Below are 20,324 nucleotides of genomic sequence, written 5' to 3' on the forward strand. Positions count from 1 at the left end.
AGCATAGAACTATTCCATTATTCATCAATGAGTTGGAACTAAGAGCTCTACAACTTTCCCACATTCTGTCCTTTTAAAAAAATATTTTTTCATTACTATCTTACCCATTTTCCGCCCCATGCAATGGTCAGTATCTCTTCTGCTTCGTGACAAATTCAAGATTAACTGTTTCAAATGAAAAGCATAGAACTATTCCATTATTCATCAATGAGTTGGAACTAAGAGCTCTACAACTTTCCCACATTCTGTCCTTTTAAAAAAATATTTTTTCATTATTATCTTACCCCATGCAATGGTCAGTATCTCTTCTGCTTCTTTGCTTCTTGTCTTTTTATGTTTTTTTCAGGAGAGCATGACTGTCATGAGTGGACCTACCTGAAGAGAACATTAGTATTGCTTTTGGGGGCAATTGCACTTGCTTGGGAAGAGAGAGATCTGTAGGTTGTAGGGTGGGATGAATGGACATAGGTGAGAGATCTGAAGGAGAGTGGGGAATACAGCATTGCAGAGAGCAGACGCACAATCTGGTTTCTGTATCTCTCAAAAGCAAAATTTTCTAGAGACCGAGCTGCGTATGCTACAACAATGAATGTCACCAACGGCAGAAAAAAGAACCTGCTATAAAGACATAAGGGCTGAAAGAACTACATATACTTGAATAAGGGCTACCAGGACACTATTTTGTCCAGTCTAGATATATCAAGCTTTTTTCTGTGTGAATACGGACTTATTGTAATACATACCTGAAAAGTCGGGTCTAACAAAACATGATTTTTATGGTTAGAAATGCTTTTGGACCTCTGAGAACATTTGCTGTAGGGGAAAGATCCAGGCAGATCCTCCTTAAAATTCTGGGGTGTTTGGGGTCCTGTCACATGTAATTTTATGACTCACAAAACATTTGCTTTAGTATATTAGCAATGTGAATCTCAGATTAGTTTACTGAACAGCTAGGTTACATTTATCCCATATGTTGAAATAATCTGTATTTCAGTAGATTTTTGAGTGAAACTTACACAGAACTGGAACTGCAAGACTATTGAAATATTTACTAGTCAAACACTTGATGGCTGGGTGGCATATTTTTATGAAGCTTTCATAGCTTTCTCTCTATTTACCCGTTTATTGTCCCCCATCCCCATGTTTTGTGGTATGCTTTTTTGTTAATATATAAATTAAAAAAATATTGTGCTTGATATTTTAATGAAACATTAATGGGCTTTTTTGAGAAAGCTGGGACAAATATAACATTGCAAATTAAAATTTAAATTGTAAATTCTTTCTCAGCCTTTCGAGCTTTATCCAGACAAAGTAAACTAAGTTGCCAATATTCTTTTTATACCGATATTCTGTTAAATCTACTGCAGAAATCACATCTATCTGAAAACCATAATTAGAGATTCATTCCTAAACATACTTCTATGAAGAAGAGGTACAAACATCTCAAAGCTACCAAGAGAAGACAACACAGCATGATATATTTAACAACTACTGGAAAAAAAAGTTTAAAGGGGGAAAATACATTCCATGGCTAGAAATCTATTTAATGTTTAGAGAATTTGGAGAAAAGATAGAGGAATCTTCACTCCCTACTCCTATAGAAATGAAACAAGTGTAATTTTAGTGCACATTTTACTGATTCTTTTCGGGCAGTGCACACACAAAGATTATTTGTAGAAACCCAGTGAATTTTTGCTAGTACATCAGTGAGCGACAGTAATTGTGTTTTTGCTTAATGAAGTCAATCCATTACAAAGGTATAACAAAATTAAAGCTCTTCTCTAAGGACATCTTTCTTTGCCTTTAGGGTTTATGCTGTTTTCTGTGATTTTTTTTTTTTTAAGGATCATCTGTTTCAACTGGAATCGCACAAATTTGAGAGAGGACGAGGCAGGTGCCCTTTTGACCCCAGTTCTTCCTTCACCTCCATCTTAATTGGTAATGATCTTTATGTCGCAAGCTTCACGATCCTGTCAACCTGTCATTCTGAGTCTCTTTCTTCAGCACACTGAGGTGTTGTCAGTCTTCCATTGCAACCTTCCACATGTCAGACTTAATCCTCATGGTGCTGCCCACATTAATATTACTTCCCAGGCAGCGTTAACTTCAGCAGGGGTGTCTCACTGACGTGAGGAGATGTTATATGACACGTGCCATCCTGAAGAGGTAATTGATTGTTGTGTATTTTGGGAAACAATAATTTCCTGCTTTCCTTCAAAGCAAAGCAATATGTTTATATTAGTGTTTTACACCACCTGAGATAAATACACAAAATTTACTATTTTTCATCTACTGAGACGTAATCTGAGTAACAAGCATCTTAAAAATTAAAGTTAAAAATCTTAATTTAACTGTTATGATATCAAGCATTTATTGTTGATATAAATTACATCTTTTGAGATCAAAATAGTTTTTTTCCAATGCTGCCTTCTAAAAAATCTATCCAAGACTGGTGATTCTCAGTTAGAAGAGTTCATCTTATACTCAAGAGTTATAAATATAAAATTCCATCTAAGTCCTGCAGTGCCAGAAAGCTGTGCTGACAGTGCTCCTCTGTGCCTTGCTGGTAAGTGTATCACTGTAGGGCTGGGACCTTTGAAGTTGTAGATTAGCAAAACATATGTTTTTTCCATCGTAATGTTTACCTGAAAACATTTCGTGAGATCAAACAAGCACAGTCTTGGCAATATTATAGTACGTTGACTAAAAATAAACTGGAACAGCAGGTAAAGGGTAAAAGCTAGACACACTTAGGGAGTAAGAGAGTGATGTCTGGTTTTGGCAAAAATAGCATTCGAAAGGAATAGTTATTGAAAGAAAGGTGGAAAAAAAAGGCTATAGATCAAATAAATTTTCAACTTTTCAGGGATAAAAAAGTTAGAGGATTTTAGTATACTTTGCTATTTACATTTGACTTCATATCTTAAAATCAGACAGCTAAAATCTCTGATTATTAACTACAATGATATAGCTCACCCGTGGTGGTAAGGCAGTATTGGTCATGAGCGACAGATGTACTTTTACGTGGTAGTTTTATTTGTTAATTTACATTAAGAAATTACTTACAAGAAGAATCTTTACCAGTAATGCCAAATCTTTCAAATTGTAACAATTCATCAAAATATTCCCATTCATTCCCATTAAAAAAACACAGCTCAAAATCTGAACAGTTAGTGTGTTAAGAAGTCATGAAAGAATCAGAAAAAACTGCTGTATCTTGACTGACCTTCCAAAATCCATGAAGCACAGATTGTTACGCTTTTCTTCCGCCCTTATTTCTAAATTGTTTTTACAATTTTTAACAGATTCCAGCCTTAGCTCAGCCTGGGAACAAAGACTCGTCCCATGGAATTTGCTGTAGTCCTGAAACCTCATGGTCTAATTTTGAAGTCCTTCTCAACCTTTCCTCAGACAGAACTAAGTAAATAAATTAACCTGATCATGTTCCTACTGTGAGATCAATGTGAATTTTATTTTCTTAAATGGAAGCCAGATTGTCCCACTGAGCACTTCAAGACTAATGGCTAGTCCTTGTGTTTCTGGCCTATTCATTAGCTTGCCTTGATCATGGGAAGTCCTATGGATCCTCACAGTTCTATCTGCAAGAGAAATCCATTAAATGAACCCTTCCATGATAAATATTGGTCAGAGTCTTGGATATCCACTCACAAAGACTTATAAAATTAATCTCATAAAGCTGACAATTCTGTAATGTGGCAAGATTAACAGGAGAAAATAATACATTTTTATCAGATCACTGATACAACACCAAATTCACACCTTCCTCAAAACTAGTGTGACCTCTGAAAGGTATTTAGAGGCTGTTTTTCTAGGCCTCCATTGGGAATTCTATACATTCAAGCGATCATAGAATGATACTTTAAAAGCATAATAACATTCTTCAAAAAGCTTGTTATTTTATTTATGCTTTGAGACTTTTTATACTATTGAAATTAAACACTTCCAACACTTAGGAAAAATGCCGTGAAGAAGTTTGCATTCCCTCTATTCTACTGTATTCTACTAGCTTCTACTAACCAGAGACACACCTTACAGAATAAACAGAATTAATGCTGCTCCTTAGACTCCAGAATGTATATCCTTTATCTCTATAGGTGTCCATTTGAAAAGGGTAGGAGTCATAGATGCAATCACAGATAATGTTATAGGATTTTTTAATTGACATTTAAAAATGAGACTGAGACCTTCAATGCCAAGTGCATTCTGAAGGAAAGGATGCTCCTTCATTCAGCCAAGCTGATTCCAGCTCATGGTGGCCATGACCACACGACAGGAGATAACAGCTACACCATGCACCATCCAGGACTGGTCTTCCAGTCTTTTCTCCAATGCTTGGAGCTTCCCCTATTCTTCACGCACTCCAGTTTTCTTAGAAAGTGAAATCCGCTCCGGGTATGGAGCCAGCAAGGTCTTGGGGGCTGTACCCCAGAGTTGCTTCCACTGTCCCATGTAGGTTCAGCCAATGTGCATGTCCTTGAAAAGGTTTTATGCAAACCTGTTAACAAAGGCTTTCACATCCCAGCCTCCTCTTCCTCCTAACTAAACAATTCAAAATCTACTTTCACCTCTGCCACTCACATTAACACAGCAGCCTACAAAAGTGTGGCTATTGACTGAATTAGTGAGAATTAGACTAACAAGGAAACTTTTCATACCTCTGACAAAAGTATAAAAGCTTTTAAAAATGTGATCTGGAAAGACGATTTGTACCATCACTAATTAGAACCAGATTAGCTAGATTAATTTAGGAAGGAAAAGAATCCCTTGTTCTGTATCTCTTCATGTTTTTCAACACATCAGTTAAAATACCCACTTCAAGAAAACAATAGTTCGTGACTTGGCTTTAAAACTAAATATCCATGCTGTCATAAGTTTAATTACAGGTTATCTGCCCCAGTGATAAAGTAGCTTTTATTGAACATAAAAGTTCAATTTATGAACAATTATCTTTTAGCAATTTATTGTCAGCATCAGGAAACAGAATAGATGCTGGATGGCAGACAGGCTGAATAAAATGTATGTGTTTAGATAAGCTGCATATAAAACTTTTGGACTTTGATTTCTAATGAACTCTCCCATCTGCTTTCAATAGCAAAAACTATTTTTGATATCAGATCATGCACACTGATTAACACTAGACCACACTAGCTCTTGAAACCTGAGAAATTAGTTTATGTCTATGCTTTGTTACTTGCAATATATCACGATCAAACAGTATAAAATCTAAACTACATTTGAATATGTTTTTCTATCCAGGGAATCCATTCCTATAATACTTTCTGATTTTACAGTTTTAAAAGCTTCATGCATTTTTGTATTTTCAATGAACTAAATATAGACAATATTCATAGACAATGAACTAAAAGAAATACCTATTCTTTCAAAACAGAAGACAGAATACTTGAGTGACAGACAACAAATACAAATATACGGAGAAAGTTTAACAGTTAAGCAGTTAATTTGTTCTAAATTTTTTTTTCCTACTGTTAATATTACCCCATGCTAAAAATGTGAATTGGCAATCTGATTTCAGCTGTCACGTGAGTAACAACTGGCTGACAGTCAAAGAAATGCACAAAAGGTGCTGCTTTCATTCTACTCATTATGTTCTACTCCTTTATTCATAACAGAGCTAGTCCACTTTGTAGAAAGTGATATAATGGAGATTTTACACAAAAAGAGCTACTGATGAATAATAGCTTATGTTCGCATTACCTTCCAATTTGAAGCAGGTACACAAAGCATGCCAATAATAAATGAAAGAAACCCACTTCTAAGGTGGAAGCAGATGATTTATAGAAAACCCTTGTATATATTAAGTTTTTAAATTAAATTACATGTTTCAATCTGGTTTACTTTAAGGCTTGTCATCTAGAAATTCTTGGTTTTAGAAGGAAAAGTTCATATTTGAGTTTGCTAATATTTTGCTCTGAGTGAAGGGCAAAAATTAAAGTTATCTTTTAAGTGGTCCAAATTGAACTTTGATTGAAAAGAGTGCTAGCTAAAAAGTATGCATGTACCACTTGAGATAAAACTGGTTTTTGAGGTCCATGGGATTTTTTTTTTTTTTAAATAAGGAAAACAGAAAGTTTCTATTCTTGTTTTAGCAGGATTAAACAGGCTACATTAAAATATAAATTTCAGCAATTAATTTGCCAAATACATGTGAAACTGAGTTTAAACTGGAAGAGGGGAGGAGTGGTGAAGGTCAGTGAAATTGCTCCATTTGCAGTTGATTTTCACTGGAAGATACTGGTTTAACAGTGTGATATGTCGCAGTATAAAACCTTGCAACCAAGACAGGAGTGAGCTGATACATAGTAGTAGCTTTTCAATAGTGGAGAAAAGAGTAGAAATCTTTCCATGAGTTTTCAAACCTCAATCTCAGGTTGTATCTAAATCTAGAATTAGTCAGCGCCTGTAAAAACCTAGCAGTGTTCGGAATTTGTAACATGGATTTAAAGGATGTGCAAAAGGGTGTGAAGAAGAAAAGAGAAGATCCTTTTAATGTCAAAAGTGCAAAAGATCTCAGAATTATGTTGAATGTTCTTGTGCTGAGATCTTTGCCAGTCACACTCATCAGTATTGTCTCATCATTTTCCGTAGGCCAGGTGACCTGTCTGCTCACACTTGATATTTGTCTGATGTTTAGTTTAGTAACATGTCAGGATAAAAATCAGATTTAATTTCTGTATCTGTACAATATCTTTCATGCAACAACATCCACCCAAGACTGGAACTTCCATTTTCTTGTCCTCAGGATCTCACAGATAAAATCAGTTATAACTTCCTTGGTATATGGTAGAATGCCATATCAGCAGGTTAGTTACGTATACTGACATTTTATACCTATGTCAAACAGAAGGAATAGGCTTCATATCCAAACTTTTGAACATCTGGACTTATAAATGTTAATCCTGATCACTACCAATCATTTTCCCTGCACTGATGCATTTTCCAAGATTCTCTAGAGTGTTGAAAGGATGAAAGCATCATGTTTTGTATTACACATAATGATAATTATTAAAAAAACACCCAGTCTGAGATATTTTTCCAACAGAATTCTTAAAGGGGGATTTATGACTAAGGTAACTCATTAATTAGGATTGTGAATATTGCTTGGAACATTATTCAGACACTAGCAAATTAAGTTGTTTAAGCTGCTCTGTGTTGTTTAAAAAAGAAAGCTCTCTTAGTTTTTGGTAACCTTCACTTCTACTGACGCTATAATTTATATTAACTTTTTATTTCACTCGCCACTATTTTACACTAAGTAGCCACCATGTATTTTACAAGGCAATATCCATTCTATATACGGTGAAGCTTAAAGCAAAGCTGCACTCAGCACTGAATCAGCAGAGTTCTCTGAACCAGCCCCAGCTGCCAAACTACAAGCTTTTCAGCATCATTATTCAGAGATATGGTAGCATTCAATTCATTTATATCTCTTGAGAGAAACAAAATTCACACTTTGAGGGAGACCAACAAGCACAATTCTTGCTTTTGCTGTAACCCTTAATAACTGCCAGCAAATGTTATTTGAATGGTTCAGTCATGTTTATTTTGATTAGGGGTTAGGAAGATGTGTCACTGCAACCTCCACTCAGATTAACGACGAACCTGAAATAATTTATTTCCTTCGTCTTGTGCAGTTTAATTCCTTCTGTGTTATTTTCTAACATACGGATGCCACCTAGTGACAATAACTGCGTCTTAAATTGGGCCTAAAAAATGTCTAATCTAAGTCCACTAGGATATGAAATATATTATTCTTAATGCTGGGTCAGTAAAAGGGAATTGCCCCCATGCATAACTAAAAGGTAGAATTATTGCTGGTGTTTCACTAAAGTAAAATATATCCAATATCACAATTTTAAATGCGTCACATAGAGATAGGCTGGATTTTTGAACATATGTATAATCCAGTTGTACCCAATTACATTCAGATTTTCAACAGTTATTTGCAGTCAGCATATTTCTAATATTTTCTTGTGTTTTTTAATTTCTGAATGCTACCTAAACACTTTGAAAATGGGACCCAATTTCTGTTCCCATAAAATTTTCAGAAAATACTCATCGCCCGTTGTGCAAGAGGGATGAGATCTCAGGTCCTGTCCCTACTCTGGTGAATATTTTAAAGATATGAAAACAAGTTATTGTTGTACCAGAATAAAATAGGCTCTTTTTCTCACCTAAGCCCCTCAGCCAGCAAGTTATACCCAAAGTGAAGTTATTTCAGGTAAGGTGGAACAGTAGACTGACTGGAAAATGCCCTCAGCCTAATAAAACATGTGCTTGTTTATAGAAAACACTTTTAAGGTAGCAGGTACTGCTTCTTATCTCTCCAGCTGGGGAGATAACTGCACCCAGCCCTCCAGTATTTTCAGTATGTGCTTCACCAACGCATCTTTTTTTCAACCATGTTTTGCAAAGAGCCAAATCTGATAACTATGCTCAGGAAACACTCCCCTGTGAGGTCGAATCCACACTCCCCTGTGGATTCAGGTATGAGCTGTATCCATGCAGCGTAGCCCAAACCAGTGGTTTGGTGCAGCTATCACTGGTATTTTCCTTAACTCTGCCTCCTCTGAAACACTGCTGCTGCATTTTCATCCCATTTTCTGGCTCCTGATGTTTCTGGCTCTTCATAAACCCAACAGGTCCTTTCCAGTTCTGGGAGCAAGCAATATATTGCTGCTTATTAACAAGACCAGGGCACATCTGGAAGTGCTCAGAGCAATCCCCTGGTCAGAGTCTTTGGACCGGTGAAAATTTAGGTGCCGACAAAGGGTAGGTGTCTCTAGGGCCAGGCACTAACTGAATGACTTTGAGATCTTTGAACTTAGGTGCCTGATGTGGCAGATGTTACTGTGGCATATAGGGTTAGAGGTTAATTTAATTCCTTCAAGTTTTATGTGTGAATCTACCCCAAAGTCATTAAGTCAGTTTTGAAAATGAAGCCAAGCCCATGAATGAAATTTAAAATTCTTGTCCTCATGCTGTTCCAACTGTAAATGTTGCAGTGCTGGCAGGAAAAATACCCGTATGCTCTTTAGGATACATGTAACTTGCTGACTCATGTGCTTACCTGAATTGGAGCAAATACTAGTAAGACATGTTCATAATGCAGTTCCTGTCATATGTAATTAAATTAATAAGTAGAGCATCACCAATGTGTTTTGTTTTGGTTTTGTTTTTTTAATCTGTGGTCTGCAGGTGGTGAACTTTTTACTGGTCTCTACAGTGACTACTGGGGAAGAGATGCTGCTCTATTTCGCACCATGAATCGCATGGCCCATCTCCGAACTGAACCTGATAGTGAGCGCCTGTTGAAAGGTATGGGAAGGCGAAGAAGGAAGAACATAGAACCAGAAGTGTTTTGGATGACTAGAAAATTTCTGTTTAACCACAAACTAAAATTATATTGTTCATACATAGGTATATTCATTTGGAGATGTATTTGTTTAAACTATCTTTTTTCCACAAAAATTTTTATAAATCTCCTGCCAGGATGAACCTATTCAAACATTTCTTTTAATCACATATTGGATTTAACAAGTAGAGCTTCTAAGTTCTTCATTTTTCACTTTAAAATTTGCTTTTAATCGATAATCTGAATATTCTATACTATTTCATGATATAACAGATATAATTAAAATAATATTTTTAAATTCTTTATTTAATTAATGGGAGCTTCTAATTAGAATACAATTTCCTTTTTTCCAGATGAGATCATTTTGTCTTTATGTTGCAATAAAACAACTCAATCTTTGCAAAGTTGTGTAGTAAAAAGATGTCATGCAATAACGCACAATAACAAACATACAATGGTCATACAGTTACACGAAATAGAAAGTTAAAGCAGGTAACTTAAAGAAGAAAATTAAAATATTCCATAAGAAAGATATTGAGAAAAATCATATGCTGGGAAATTTAGAAATTGTTTCCTATTCTTCAATGTGAAATGTAAATGAATTTCAGAGAGTTGAAATTTCTGTTAAATGAAGAGTCAGAATCTTGATTTGTTTTGCTCCAAAAGTATTGTAATATTTCATCATCACAGTGATATAATTACTGCTAATGTTTGGCAAGAACAGTCACTAATTGCCTTTTATGGTGATTCATATGGTGAGCATCATCTTTTCAGTGAAAGGACATAGAAGTTTTTTCTCTCACATTTCAAGGCAGTTTTCTCAAGAAACAGAAGAAATAAAAGGGTTCTGTTGCATAAGTCCCTACATGAATCTGACCTCAGACTTGATTTAATTTTTTTTTTAAAATATGTTTATAACATGCTTAGATATACCTTAAGTCCAATACTTAGAGATTTGCTAAACTGAGTGTTTAGACTGGCTATATATGGGTAGCAACAATCAGGCGGATGTTCACAATATGAAAGTGAAATTTTTCTCCTCTCCTCTCCTCTCCTCTCCTCTCCTCTCCTCTCCTCTTCTCTCTGGAAGATTTCATTATTTTAAGTACAGAATTCTCTAAACTATGGCCTCAAACTTTGCTTTTTATTTTGTCTATATGTGAAATATAAATTCGCAGAAATAGAATATTTTAAAATGTACTTTAAAATATTTCAGAAAATTAGCAAGTGCTGCGTCAATGTCTTAAAATGCAATGACTGTTTTCACAAATAACAAGAATTTAGAAAATATTTCCATTACCCACTGCTTCTTAAGAAATCATAGTAATTGTATGAACTACATTCTCATTTAAAGAACTTGTAAAAACTTTCCTGCAATTCAGTGAGATGAAATCATTCACAGCTCTGCTTGGTGTGGGGTTAAAAGGTATACAGGTATGGACTGAAGTCTAAACTTAGGTTTCACTTTTGCAGCAAAATGTCAAAACAGGAAAAATTTAGAAGGTTTTTATTTCATGACAAAGATACACAATACATCTTCTATATTTGAAGATGTGTGTTCATATAACATCTATTAGCTGAACTATCAGAGCTTTTTCATTATCTAAAAGATTGACCAAAACTGACATTCCTACAGCTGGTTTGTATGGGATCCGAGATTGTTATGTGAATATTAGTGCCATGTTTTAGCCTAATCCCAATTAAAATATATAAACCCCAGAGAATGGGACTGGAAAAAGGTCTTTTTCTTGCACACATACAAAGGAATATTCATTTGTGAATTGGACCTATAAAAATAGTTTGACATTAATGTATTCCACATGTTCTGTAGATACCCACCCACGAAAAAATAAGTTCTTTTCCTATTTCTATCACCCTATTCCCCTTAAGTAGCTCCCTGATTTTTTCATTTTATTTTTTTCTTTGCTACCAGCTGATTTTAAGGATCTAATAAATAAGAGCATGTTTTAATAAACTTGAATAAAATTCTTTTTTGTTTTCTTTTAAAGAACCGAAATTTGTTGGCTCATACATGATTCCTGACAATGAAGACCACGATGATAACAAAGTATATTTCTTCTTCACTGAAAAAGCATTAGAGGCCGAGACAAGCACTCATGCCATATATACCAGAGTGGGACGTGTATGTGCGGTAAGATCATTTTTCTGATTCCCCAGCTAAATGAAAAAAAAAACAAAACTCCTTTCTTTGGTCCTTCTACAGGCAACTATGCCATCTATTCATATATGTGAGAATAAGCTATAGATTTGAAGGAAAACCCTACATCTAAATAACCTCAAGCATTCCAAAGCGGTCTGCAATCTGGGCTTGAAGCTGAATTTTGCTGAGAGAGGAGGGCAAAGTTCAGAAATCTTGTTACTCAACTCCATCTCTCTTTGTGCTGTTTTGCAGTACCAGAAATAGCAGTTGCCCCCAGGACTCTCTTACCACCCATATTCTCAGTTCATATCAAGGTTCCATTGCCCTTAGTGTTGGCTGTAGGCCCAGGGCCTCTTGCAGCTCTCGCAGCTGACAGCTATGTCCCCTCACATTCCTGGTGACAGGACCAGCCCAGACACCAGTCCTCGCTGATGTTCCCTCTTGCCTTCCTATTCTGTCAGCGAGGAGGAGACTTATCTCACCTGCATTTGTGGAGGATTGATGGCTATCCTATCAGCCAGCTGGCTTTTGCAACCAGCTGGACAGGAAAAGAGGTAATGGACACAGACTGAAACACATGAAATTTTATATGAATGTAAGAAAACATTTTTTACTGCCAGGGTGGTTGAACACAGGTTGCCCAGAATCTCCATTCTTGGAGATATTAAAAACCTGATTGGACACAGGTCTGAGCAACTTGCTTAAAGAAACTTTGAGCAGGGCAGTTGGCCTAGATGATCTCCAGAAGTCCTTGCTAAATTCAGCTATTCTGTGATTCTGTGGATGTTTAAAACCTCTTTCTGATGCATGAGTGATAAGAGGGGCGCGATGTCAACCATCTATAGAGTGTTTTATAAACAGTAGCTAACTACTGTTTTCATTTCATCTATCATTCTTCTTAACAGCAACCAAGGAAAATTGTGCAGATAGGAAAATAAAAGATTGAACTGCCCAGCAAATTATTATTGCAGCCAGGCATAAGGTTTACCAGAAGGAGCAGAAAAGTCGTGAGGAGACACCTTTCTTCCCCCCACTACCCTACATGATTACCCATTTCCCACTCAGAGCATGTTCCTGGTATGTTGATCCCATCTCTTTTTGGCTCCCTGGCCCCACACACAGGAAGGAGATCTCAGGCAGTTGCTGAAGATCACTGTTAACATATGATCTCCCAGATTTAGTTGTCCATAATTAGTCCTCTCTGAACATCTGATGATATTTGGGTGCATTCCCTTTCTAGTAAATAAATTACGGTAAGGCTGATAAGAGGAGCTCTCCCATTCCCATTGGGACTGTATCTGCTTGATTAAAGGAAGGAATGAGGAGTTTATTTTTTAGCATCTTCATTAGTTTCTGAAAAAAATTGCATTCTTCCCTCCTAACTGTAGCGGACATATTCCTGAAACTATTGGGCAAAAAGCAAGATACAAGTTAAAAATCTCCTGTCACCTCAATTTACAGCATATGTCACGTATGCTCACCAGCATATTACCTATTAAAAGTTCTTAATGAGTATTCATATATAAATTAAAATATCTCAATTATGCAAAATACCGAATTGCAGCCTAAGACATTAATGTTCGCAAAGCCTGTTGCCTTTCTGAATTCAAGATTGCATCAAGATCTGAAGTAGAATTTTTTGGCCCATGTTCTGGTAGATGTCTGGATAGATTATTTTAATAGTTCCTTTAGTCTGAAATATATCCACCTAAATGTCTTATCTCTAGTCACAGGTTAAACCAAAATCACACAGACCTTTCTCTTCCACTTGTCCAAAACTCCAATGCTTTATCATCTGGACATTAACTTCACATCCATATGCTATAATTCAAATTTGATTTAATGAATACCAAAACTAGCTAGCTGGTGATTCAAGAACTGGGTTTTTTTTCCAGCTTTCACATTTTCATCTGAGCTGTGACAACTTTTGCAACACAGAGGCTCTCTTTTTGTAAGACCTCAATGCAAAGCTGAGGAAATAAATTAATTTCAGTAGCTTAGAGTGAAGTTGTGAGAGGAGATTTGCAAGCCTAATACAGAGCCTTCAACAGTCAGATTCACAGTCTATCTGAATATAAGGCCATAACTTTGAGGAGGCTACCGAAAAGTTTGTGTCCAATTACTAAAGGGTACTAAACGCCTCCTTTGATTGCCAGTCCGACAGCCACAACAGCAAGGAAAAGATGAGATAGCCATAGCAAAGCAGGAATTATTTAACGTTGTTGAGTAATTGTTAGAACACTGTGTAGACAATTGCCTCAGACTTGCCCCAGCTGTACCAGCTCTATAGATGGATTCAGGGCTTCAGTTTCCAAATGTGTTGGTCTAACCCTGCACTGAGCTCCTAAAGCAAAGCTGAACTTTGCTAATGTACCCAGCACATCCAGTTAACAAAATCAGAAACAAAAAAGCTTTACAACAGCTGTGTCATCAAAACTACCCATGGATGTGGTACAGAATTAAAAAATTCTTATAAACCCGCAGCTCTTAATGAGACCTGGACTTGATCAGTGCAATCCTACTTGAAAACTGACTCCAGAGAAATAATACTAGTGATAGACATGTGGTTTGAAAATGCATGCTTTGGACATTAAAAGATACAATAAGCAGCTAATTCAGCAGAGATGTTTGTGCTTCTAGACTTACTCATTCAAATTACCATCAGCATTTGTTTCTTTCTATGCAGAATGATATGGGAGGCCAGCGAATGCTGGTGAATAAATGGAGCACTTTCCTCAAAACCAGGCTAGTTTGCTCTGTGCCGGGGAGGAATGGAATTGATACGCATTTTGATGAATTAGGTAAATAACCTAGACTGCAACAAACTTAAAACCATCATACAAAGTATATACTTTCATCATAACACGTCTTACTGTCAAATATTGTACTTGTAGTCATGAACAGGGAATGGTTGTTTATAGTTTGTTTCCAATGTATACAAAGTTCTATATGTATGGAGCTGACTATCGTCAATTATGCCTTTACTTATTACATTGTTTTTAAAGATTGTTTTTAATATCTGCATAAAATTAAATAACATAAGTAAAATAGGATTACACTTTTCAATTAATTTTCTCTTTTGGGGCTGAGAAAAGTAGTTTGCTAACAGTAATATTGCATTTACATTTTACAGAGGATGTGTTTTTGCTGCAAACCCGTGATAACAAAAATCCAGTGATATTTGGCCTCTTCAACACCACAAGGTAAACAACTAGAAGAAATCGTAGCAGAAGCAGAGGAATGTTTGAACAGCCTATTGAAGAGATAGAAGCTGCATGATAAATATCCCTTAGCAAATACCTAGTAAACAGTTTAATCCCTGTTCTGTTCACAATGGGCTTCCTTGTTAATGTAAAAACTGCTCTATGACACTCGGGGGCTTGCAGTCTCATGCAGTGATCCAGTCTATCTGGATCATAAATTAATTAAATGTTTCTCTGCTTGAAAATTTCCTAGTGTCAAAGTACATGCCCTCCTGCACGCTTAGAGGAGCAGTCTATCAGAGCCACCTGTCTTCCTTGCAGAGCTCCACTGTAATTCAAGTTTAAGTAGATAACAGCTTAAACTCCTACTGGTCCCTATGTTGCTGGTGGCCTCCTTTTCCACTGCAGTCTAGCTCAAGTGCAAACACACAGTACCTGTTTCTTGGAGATCCAACTGTAAATTTAGAATGTAACTGGCAGAGAAGAGTAGCTGTGCTTTTGCCACTGTTTCACTCTCCTGATTTTTTTTTTTTGGTGGTTTGTTTTTTTTTAATAAAGCAAGGCAGATCTGGTCCTTTAGGGATGCAGGCACCTAGCATTTCCTACTGGTTCCCTATGCCAGTAGAGAAAGGTATGCACCTAATGAAAATGATCTGAATCACCTTCTGGAGTCTTCAGAGATAATTTCTTTTTAGAAAGCACTGGCGCTTCTTTAAAAAATAATTAATTGCTTCTCCGGAACTAAATGAATGATATTTAAAAGCAAAATGATACTTTTTTTGTGGATTGATCTACATAGAATGATCTTGATTGTCTAACTAATAACACCAACCAACATCCCACTCAATATAAAAAGAGTCTGTTCATTTCAGGATGATCACATCCAACATTGGATGATTCCTATTGTTCCAAAGTAATAACAACAACAAAAATCTTAGAGGAAAAAAATGGTTAATTGTTTAAGTCATTAATCAAAGACATATAAGACCCGAGTTCAGTTCACTGTACTTCCTCTGTGTTTACAAACAAGTAATTTAGAGCCCGTGTTCACCATCTTCAAATTTTGAGATAACAACACAAAGCTGCCTCAGAGAAATGCTATAAATATAAATATATTAAAGAATTTGTAAAGAACATTGGACACAGCAGTTTTAAGAAAAGCATATACAATAAGTATTTTTTCTCCCTGAATACTGTTAAAATGTGTCTTATTTTTAATGACACAATAATACCAGTATTATTATGTACAGAATGTGACATATTGCTTTAATAATGTATTCAAATTTTACATCATAGCAATATATTTAGAGGATATGCTATATGTGTTTACCACATGGCAAGTGTCCGAGCAGCTTTCAATGGACCGTATGCTCATAAAGAAGGACCAGAATACCACTGGGCTCTATATGAAGGAAAAGTACCTTATCCTAGACCTGGTTCAGTAAGTATAATCTCTTTTCCTTTGTTTTGCTATGTAAACGAATTTGGGAAGAAAAAACAGACTGCTGCTAATGTACAAATCTTCCTGACTTCACAGTCCAGGATATATTTATTTGAATATATACATACTCTAGCATTTCTGGAAAAGTGTGGAATGGCTCAGCAATAAGTTTAATCAAGTACTAAACCCATACATTTCCCAACAGAAAATAGTGGAATTAAGTATATAAGGTTTTTCACAATTCTATTGGGAACTGAATTTAGCAACGTTGCGTTAAGGTCCCAAGGTCCAAAAGTTGGGATCCCAGGCAACAGGGGTAGAAAGAGGCACCTCTAGAAAGTGTGCTCAGAGCAGTAAGTGCATTACCTGGGAAGGAACCTCACTTTCTGTTGAGCCTGGAATAATTGTTCTTCTAAATTTGGCTGCTGACATATTTTTTGCATGTGAATTTTGATAACTTCTCTTGAAGTTTTTGATCTCCTATATTGACCTCCTTCTCTGGACAGCTTCAAAACCCGATGGGACACGTTCCTGTGCAATCTGCCCAAGGTGATCCTGCCTTGGCAGGAGGGTTGGACCAGATGATCATCAGAGGTCCTTTGCAACCCCTACCATTCTGTGATTCTGTGACTCTGTGAACTTTAATCTAATTGTCAAAGAAATAAATGAAAAATCAAATTCATATAAGTGCATTGAGTGAACCGTGAAGTTTTTTTCTAATGGAACTTTCTGGACAACAAATTGTCCCTACTAAATTGATGAGAAAATAAAGCCAAGATGAACTAGAAACATGTAACTATATTTACATTTTTTAAAAATATATTGAAGATACATGCAATATTTTCCAATGTAAATATAATTATTACTGTAAAAAACAAGCTTACACAAAGCAATTCACTTTCCTTCTATTGCCTGCTGAAACCAGGGCATTTAACAAGTGTTAAAGGAAGAAAGAAAAAAAAGATGATCCACAATATCAAGATCAGGTGGTTCTGGTTCCTTTTTTTCATCTCTTTTTCACAAAGGATCAAATTTTAATATTTTCATAATTTAGAAATGAGGCATACATTTTAACAAAAGTAACTAATCAGAATAAACAAGTTTGTAGGTAAGGAGTAAATCCTCCATCACCTGAGATCCTTCTCTCAACACAGGTTCTTTCTAGCAGCATGGTCTAGCACCCTCATTCATTAGTTTCCTTTCAGACATCAGCGAAGGAGATTTTATTACCCTCAAATCAGGTTCCTGAGCTTATTAGCATTTTTGTTCTGTACCCTTTACAAAGAATATAGAAATATTAAAACAACGTTGCAAAGAACAAAACTTAGCAAAATCACTCTGGCTTTTTGCTCATTTAGACACAAGTTTCTTTACACTTTTTTTTTCATTGGACATTAAGTGAAAAAAAGAAATGACATATTTCAAAAATGCAATTAAACTGGCAACTATTGTAGCATTCTCTGACACTATACAGGTGCTGTCATGCAGAGAGTTTTTCCTGCCTGACACTTAAATTTTTCATTTGGTAAATAGAAATTCTGGAGGAAATCACAAACTTATTACTTAGAGAGAGGTAATTAATTTTTACAAGGAATTCCTAATTTCTATGTTGATTTCTCAAAGACATCACAAGCAATCTTCATCAGAAACCCTTTTCCTGTTTCACTCTCTTTTTAGGTGTTTCCAAAGTTTCTGTCCCTGTAGTATCTTGGCCCCAGACTCTCACATCCCAGCTCGGGGGTGAGGGGAGCGGTCCCTGTCAGCGCGGCTCGAGGGTGCCCTTTGCATTGCAAGAGCCCATCAGCATCTCACAGAAAAGGCACAACAAGGGCTTCCCTCAGCTTCCCCTTCCTGCTGCAAGTCGGGAGGACACCCACAGCAGGCAATGCCAGGCTAACCCAGAGAAGCATCACATCCAGGATTTCTTCTTCGCCCATACTTTTTGGGACTACAACTACTCACCCACCCATGGCAATTGTCATGTGCTGCAAAGATGCTTTTCTTTACACTCACTGAAGATCTACCCCTTATCATGTCAGCATTGTGCAGATTTTTGACTCTGTGAGCTGCAAAGACATTTCTAATAGCTGTTTGACTAAAAACCCCCACAGTTTTCATACTTCACCTCTTTATCGCAGGCTAGGGGTTCAGTTCCTTGAGCTTAATGCTGGTATAAACAGTTGCTGGAGCATTACTTTCAATGTTGTTTTTCCTTTGCTAACTAAATCAATATTCTCTTTAATAGTAAAAGGAATCACTTCCAGAATTAAACATTGCATACAACTCATTTATCACTGAACCACAGGAATCAGAGGTGAAAAGGCCTATTAGCTTATCTAGTCCATGCCAGTACAGCCTTTTTCCCTGTAGTATGATTTTGAATGCATGTCCTCTCTCAGTTTAAATTAATGTTTTCCTCTCCTTCTCTTGGGGTTAGAGACATATGTCAAAATGCAGAATTGGATGCTTCAACAAAGAGAGTATCTGTTTAAATACAAACATTATGACTATGATTTGACCATCTTGGCCAATAAGCTATCACTGTGGCAGTGCTGACACCAATACCAAATTTTTTTTCACTCTTTGATGAAGATCAAAGTCATTGGTATTGAGTCAGGTTAGAAAAACAGACAAGTAAATTATCACATTTTGAAAAAAATGGTTGAATTCAAAGGAATTATTGGTTTCCTATTTGACATTTTGTGTAGCAAAATTACAGTTTTAGCAGTTTTACTAAATAATGAGACTGTACCATGCATGATTGCAGAATGGTCTATGTTTTACAAAGATGATATGGTCCAAGTTCTTTAAGTGGTATCCTTTTTTTCTTTCCAGGCAGTAGAATATCTCACATGTGTTACTTGGACTAGCATTAAACATGGGCATAAATTCAGTATTAAGGACTACAGTGATTAAATTGATGTCTCCTAGCACTGAAGATTAAATCATAGAATCATAGAAACATAAAAACATAGAATAATTTGGGTTGGAAGGGACCATTAATCTAGTCCAATGCCCCCTGCCATGAGCAGGGACATCTGCAACTAGACCAGGTTGCTCAGAGCCCTGCCCAACCTGACCTGGAATGTTCCCAGGGATGAGGCATCTACCACCTCTCTGGGCAACCTGGGCCAGGGTTTCACCACTCTCATGATCAGAAATTTCTTCCTTATGTGTAGTCTGAATCTACCCTCTTTTAGTTTAAAACCGTTACCCCTTGTCCTATTGCAACAGACCCTGCTAAAAAGTCTGTCCCCATCTTTCTCATAAGCCCCTTTAAGTCCTGGCCAGCTGCAATAAAGTCTCCCCGGAGCCTTCTCTTCTCCAGGCTGACCAACCCCAACTCTCTCAGCCTGTCCTCACAGCAGAGCTGTTCCATCCCTTGGATCATTTTTGGATCCGCTCCAACAGGTCCATGGCTTTCCTGTGCTGAGGGCTCCATTGCTGGATGCAGGACTCCTGGTGGGGTCTCACCAGAGTGGAGTAGAGGGGCAGAATTGTGGTTTTTTGGTGAGAAGCAGAGAACACTGAACAACACTTCAGCAAATCTGACAATGATTTATAGAAAGGCTGCCCTGAGTTCTTTCAGTGTTTCTCTACCTTGACTCTGAATGGCCACATTTGGGTCAGACTGGATTGCACCATCCCAATACGCAAGGCATAGGATCTGAAAGAGACACAAAAGAGTGCAAGTAATTTTCCCAATGTCATGGAACAAGTTAGTTGAGGAACCAGGTCTTTCCTGGGTGTTAGTTGGTTTAATCAAGTTTGTCTCTATATGTTGCAGAGGACATCAGAGGCTGAAGTAGCTGGCTCTGCCAGCTCTGGCTCTGCTACTAATTCATTCATTTTTGTCTGCTCATTTAGGGCACAGTTTAGAGGTCTTTTCAATGCTTTTCCAGTAACATGAAGAGAAAGCATGTTTCGGGCTGTAGCCTGCAGCGTTAGGTTTCACACACCAAAGGTCAGCATATTGGTAAACTGAATCCCACCACCTTTCCCATTACAGGAGTGACAGTGACAAGAGGCCAAAAATAACCTACTATTAGGCATCTCTCAGAGTCAGCACTCTTTGATCTTAACTATTGAATGGGCAAAGACAGAGTCTATAAGGAATAAGAGTAG

General features: G+C 36.7%; 1 protein-coding gene across 1 annotated transcript in view; it reads left to right on the forward strand.

Moving 5' to 3' along the window:
* Positions 1-20,324, forward strand: part of SEMA3E (sema domain, immunoglobulin domain (Ig), short basic domain, secreted, (semaphorin) 3E) — a gene marked incomplete at both ends in the record, with an annotated part of 45,653 nt that overhangs the window by 16,450 nt on the left and 8,879 nt on the right. Inside the window, 6 exons of the mRNA XM_010296670.1 lie at positions 1,845-1,938; positions 9,238-9,357; positions 11,404-11,546; positions 14,242-14,356; positions 14,689-14,758; positions 16,055-16,199. Of these exons, the coding sequence (XP_010294972.1) occupies positions 1,845-1,938; positions 9,238-9,357; positions 11,404-11,546; positions 14,242-14,356; positions 14,689-14,758; positions 16,055-16,199 (687 nt within the window). The remainder of the gene's footprint in view (positions 1-1,844; positions 1,939-9,237; positions 9,358-11,403; positions 11,547-14,241; positions 14,357-14,688; positions 14,759-16,054; positions 16,200-20,324) is intronic.

Source organism: Phaethon lepturus, unplaced genomic scaffold (genome assembly GCF_000687285.1).
Source record: "Phaethon lepturus isolate BGI_N335 unplaced genomic scaffold, ASM68728v1 scaffold4001, whole genome shotgun sequence".
Taxonomy (NCBI): Eukaryota; Metazoa; Chordata; class Aves; order Phaethontiformes; family Phaethontidae; genus Phaethon; species Phaethon lepturus.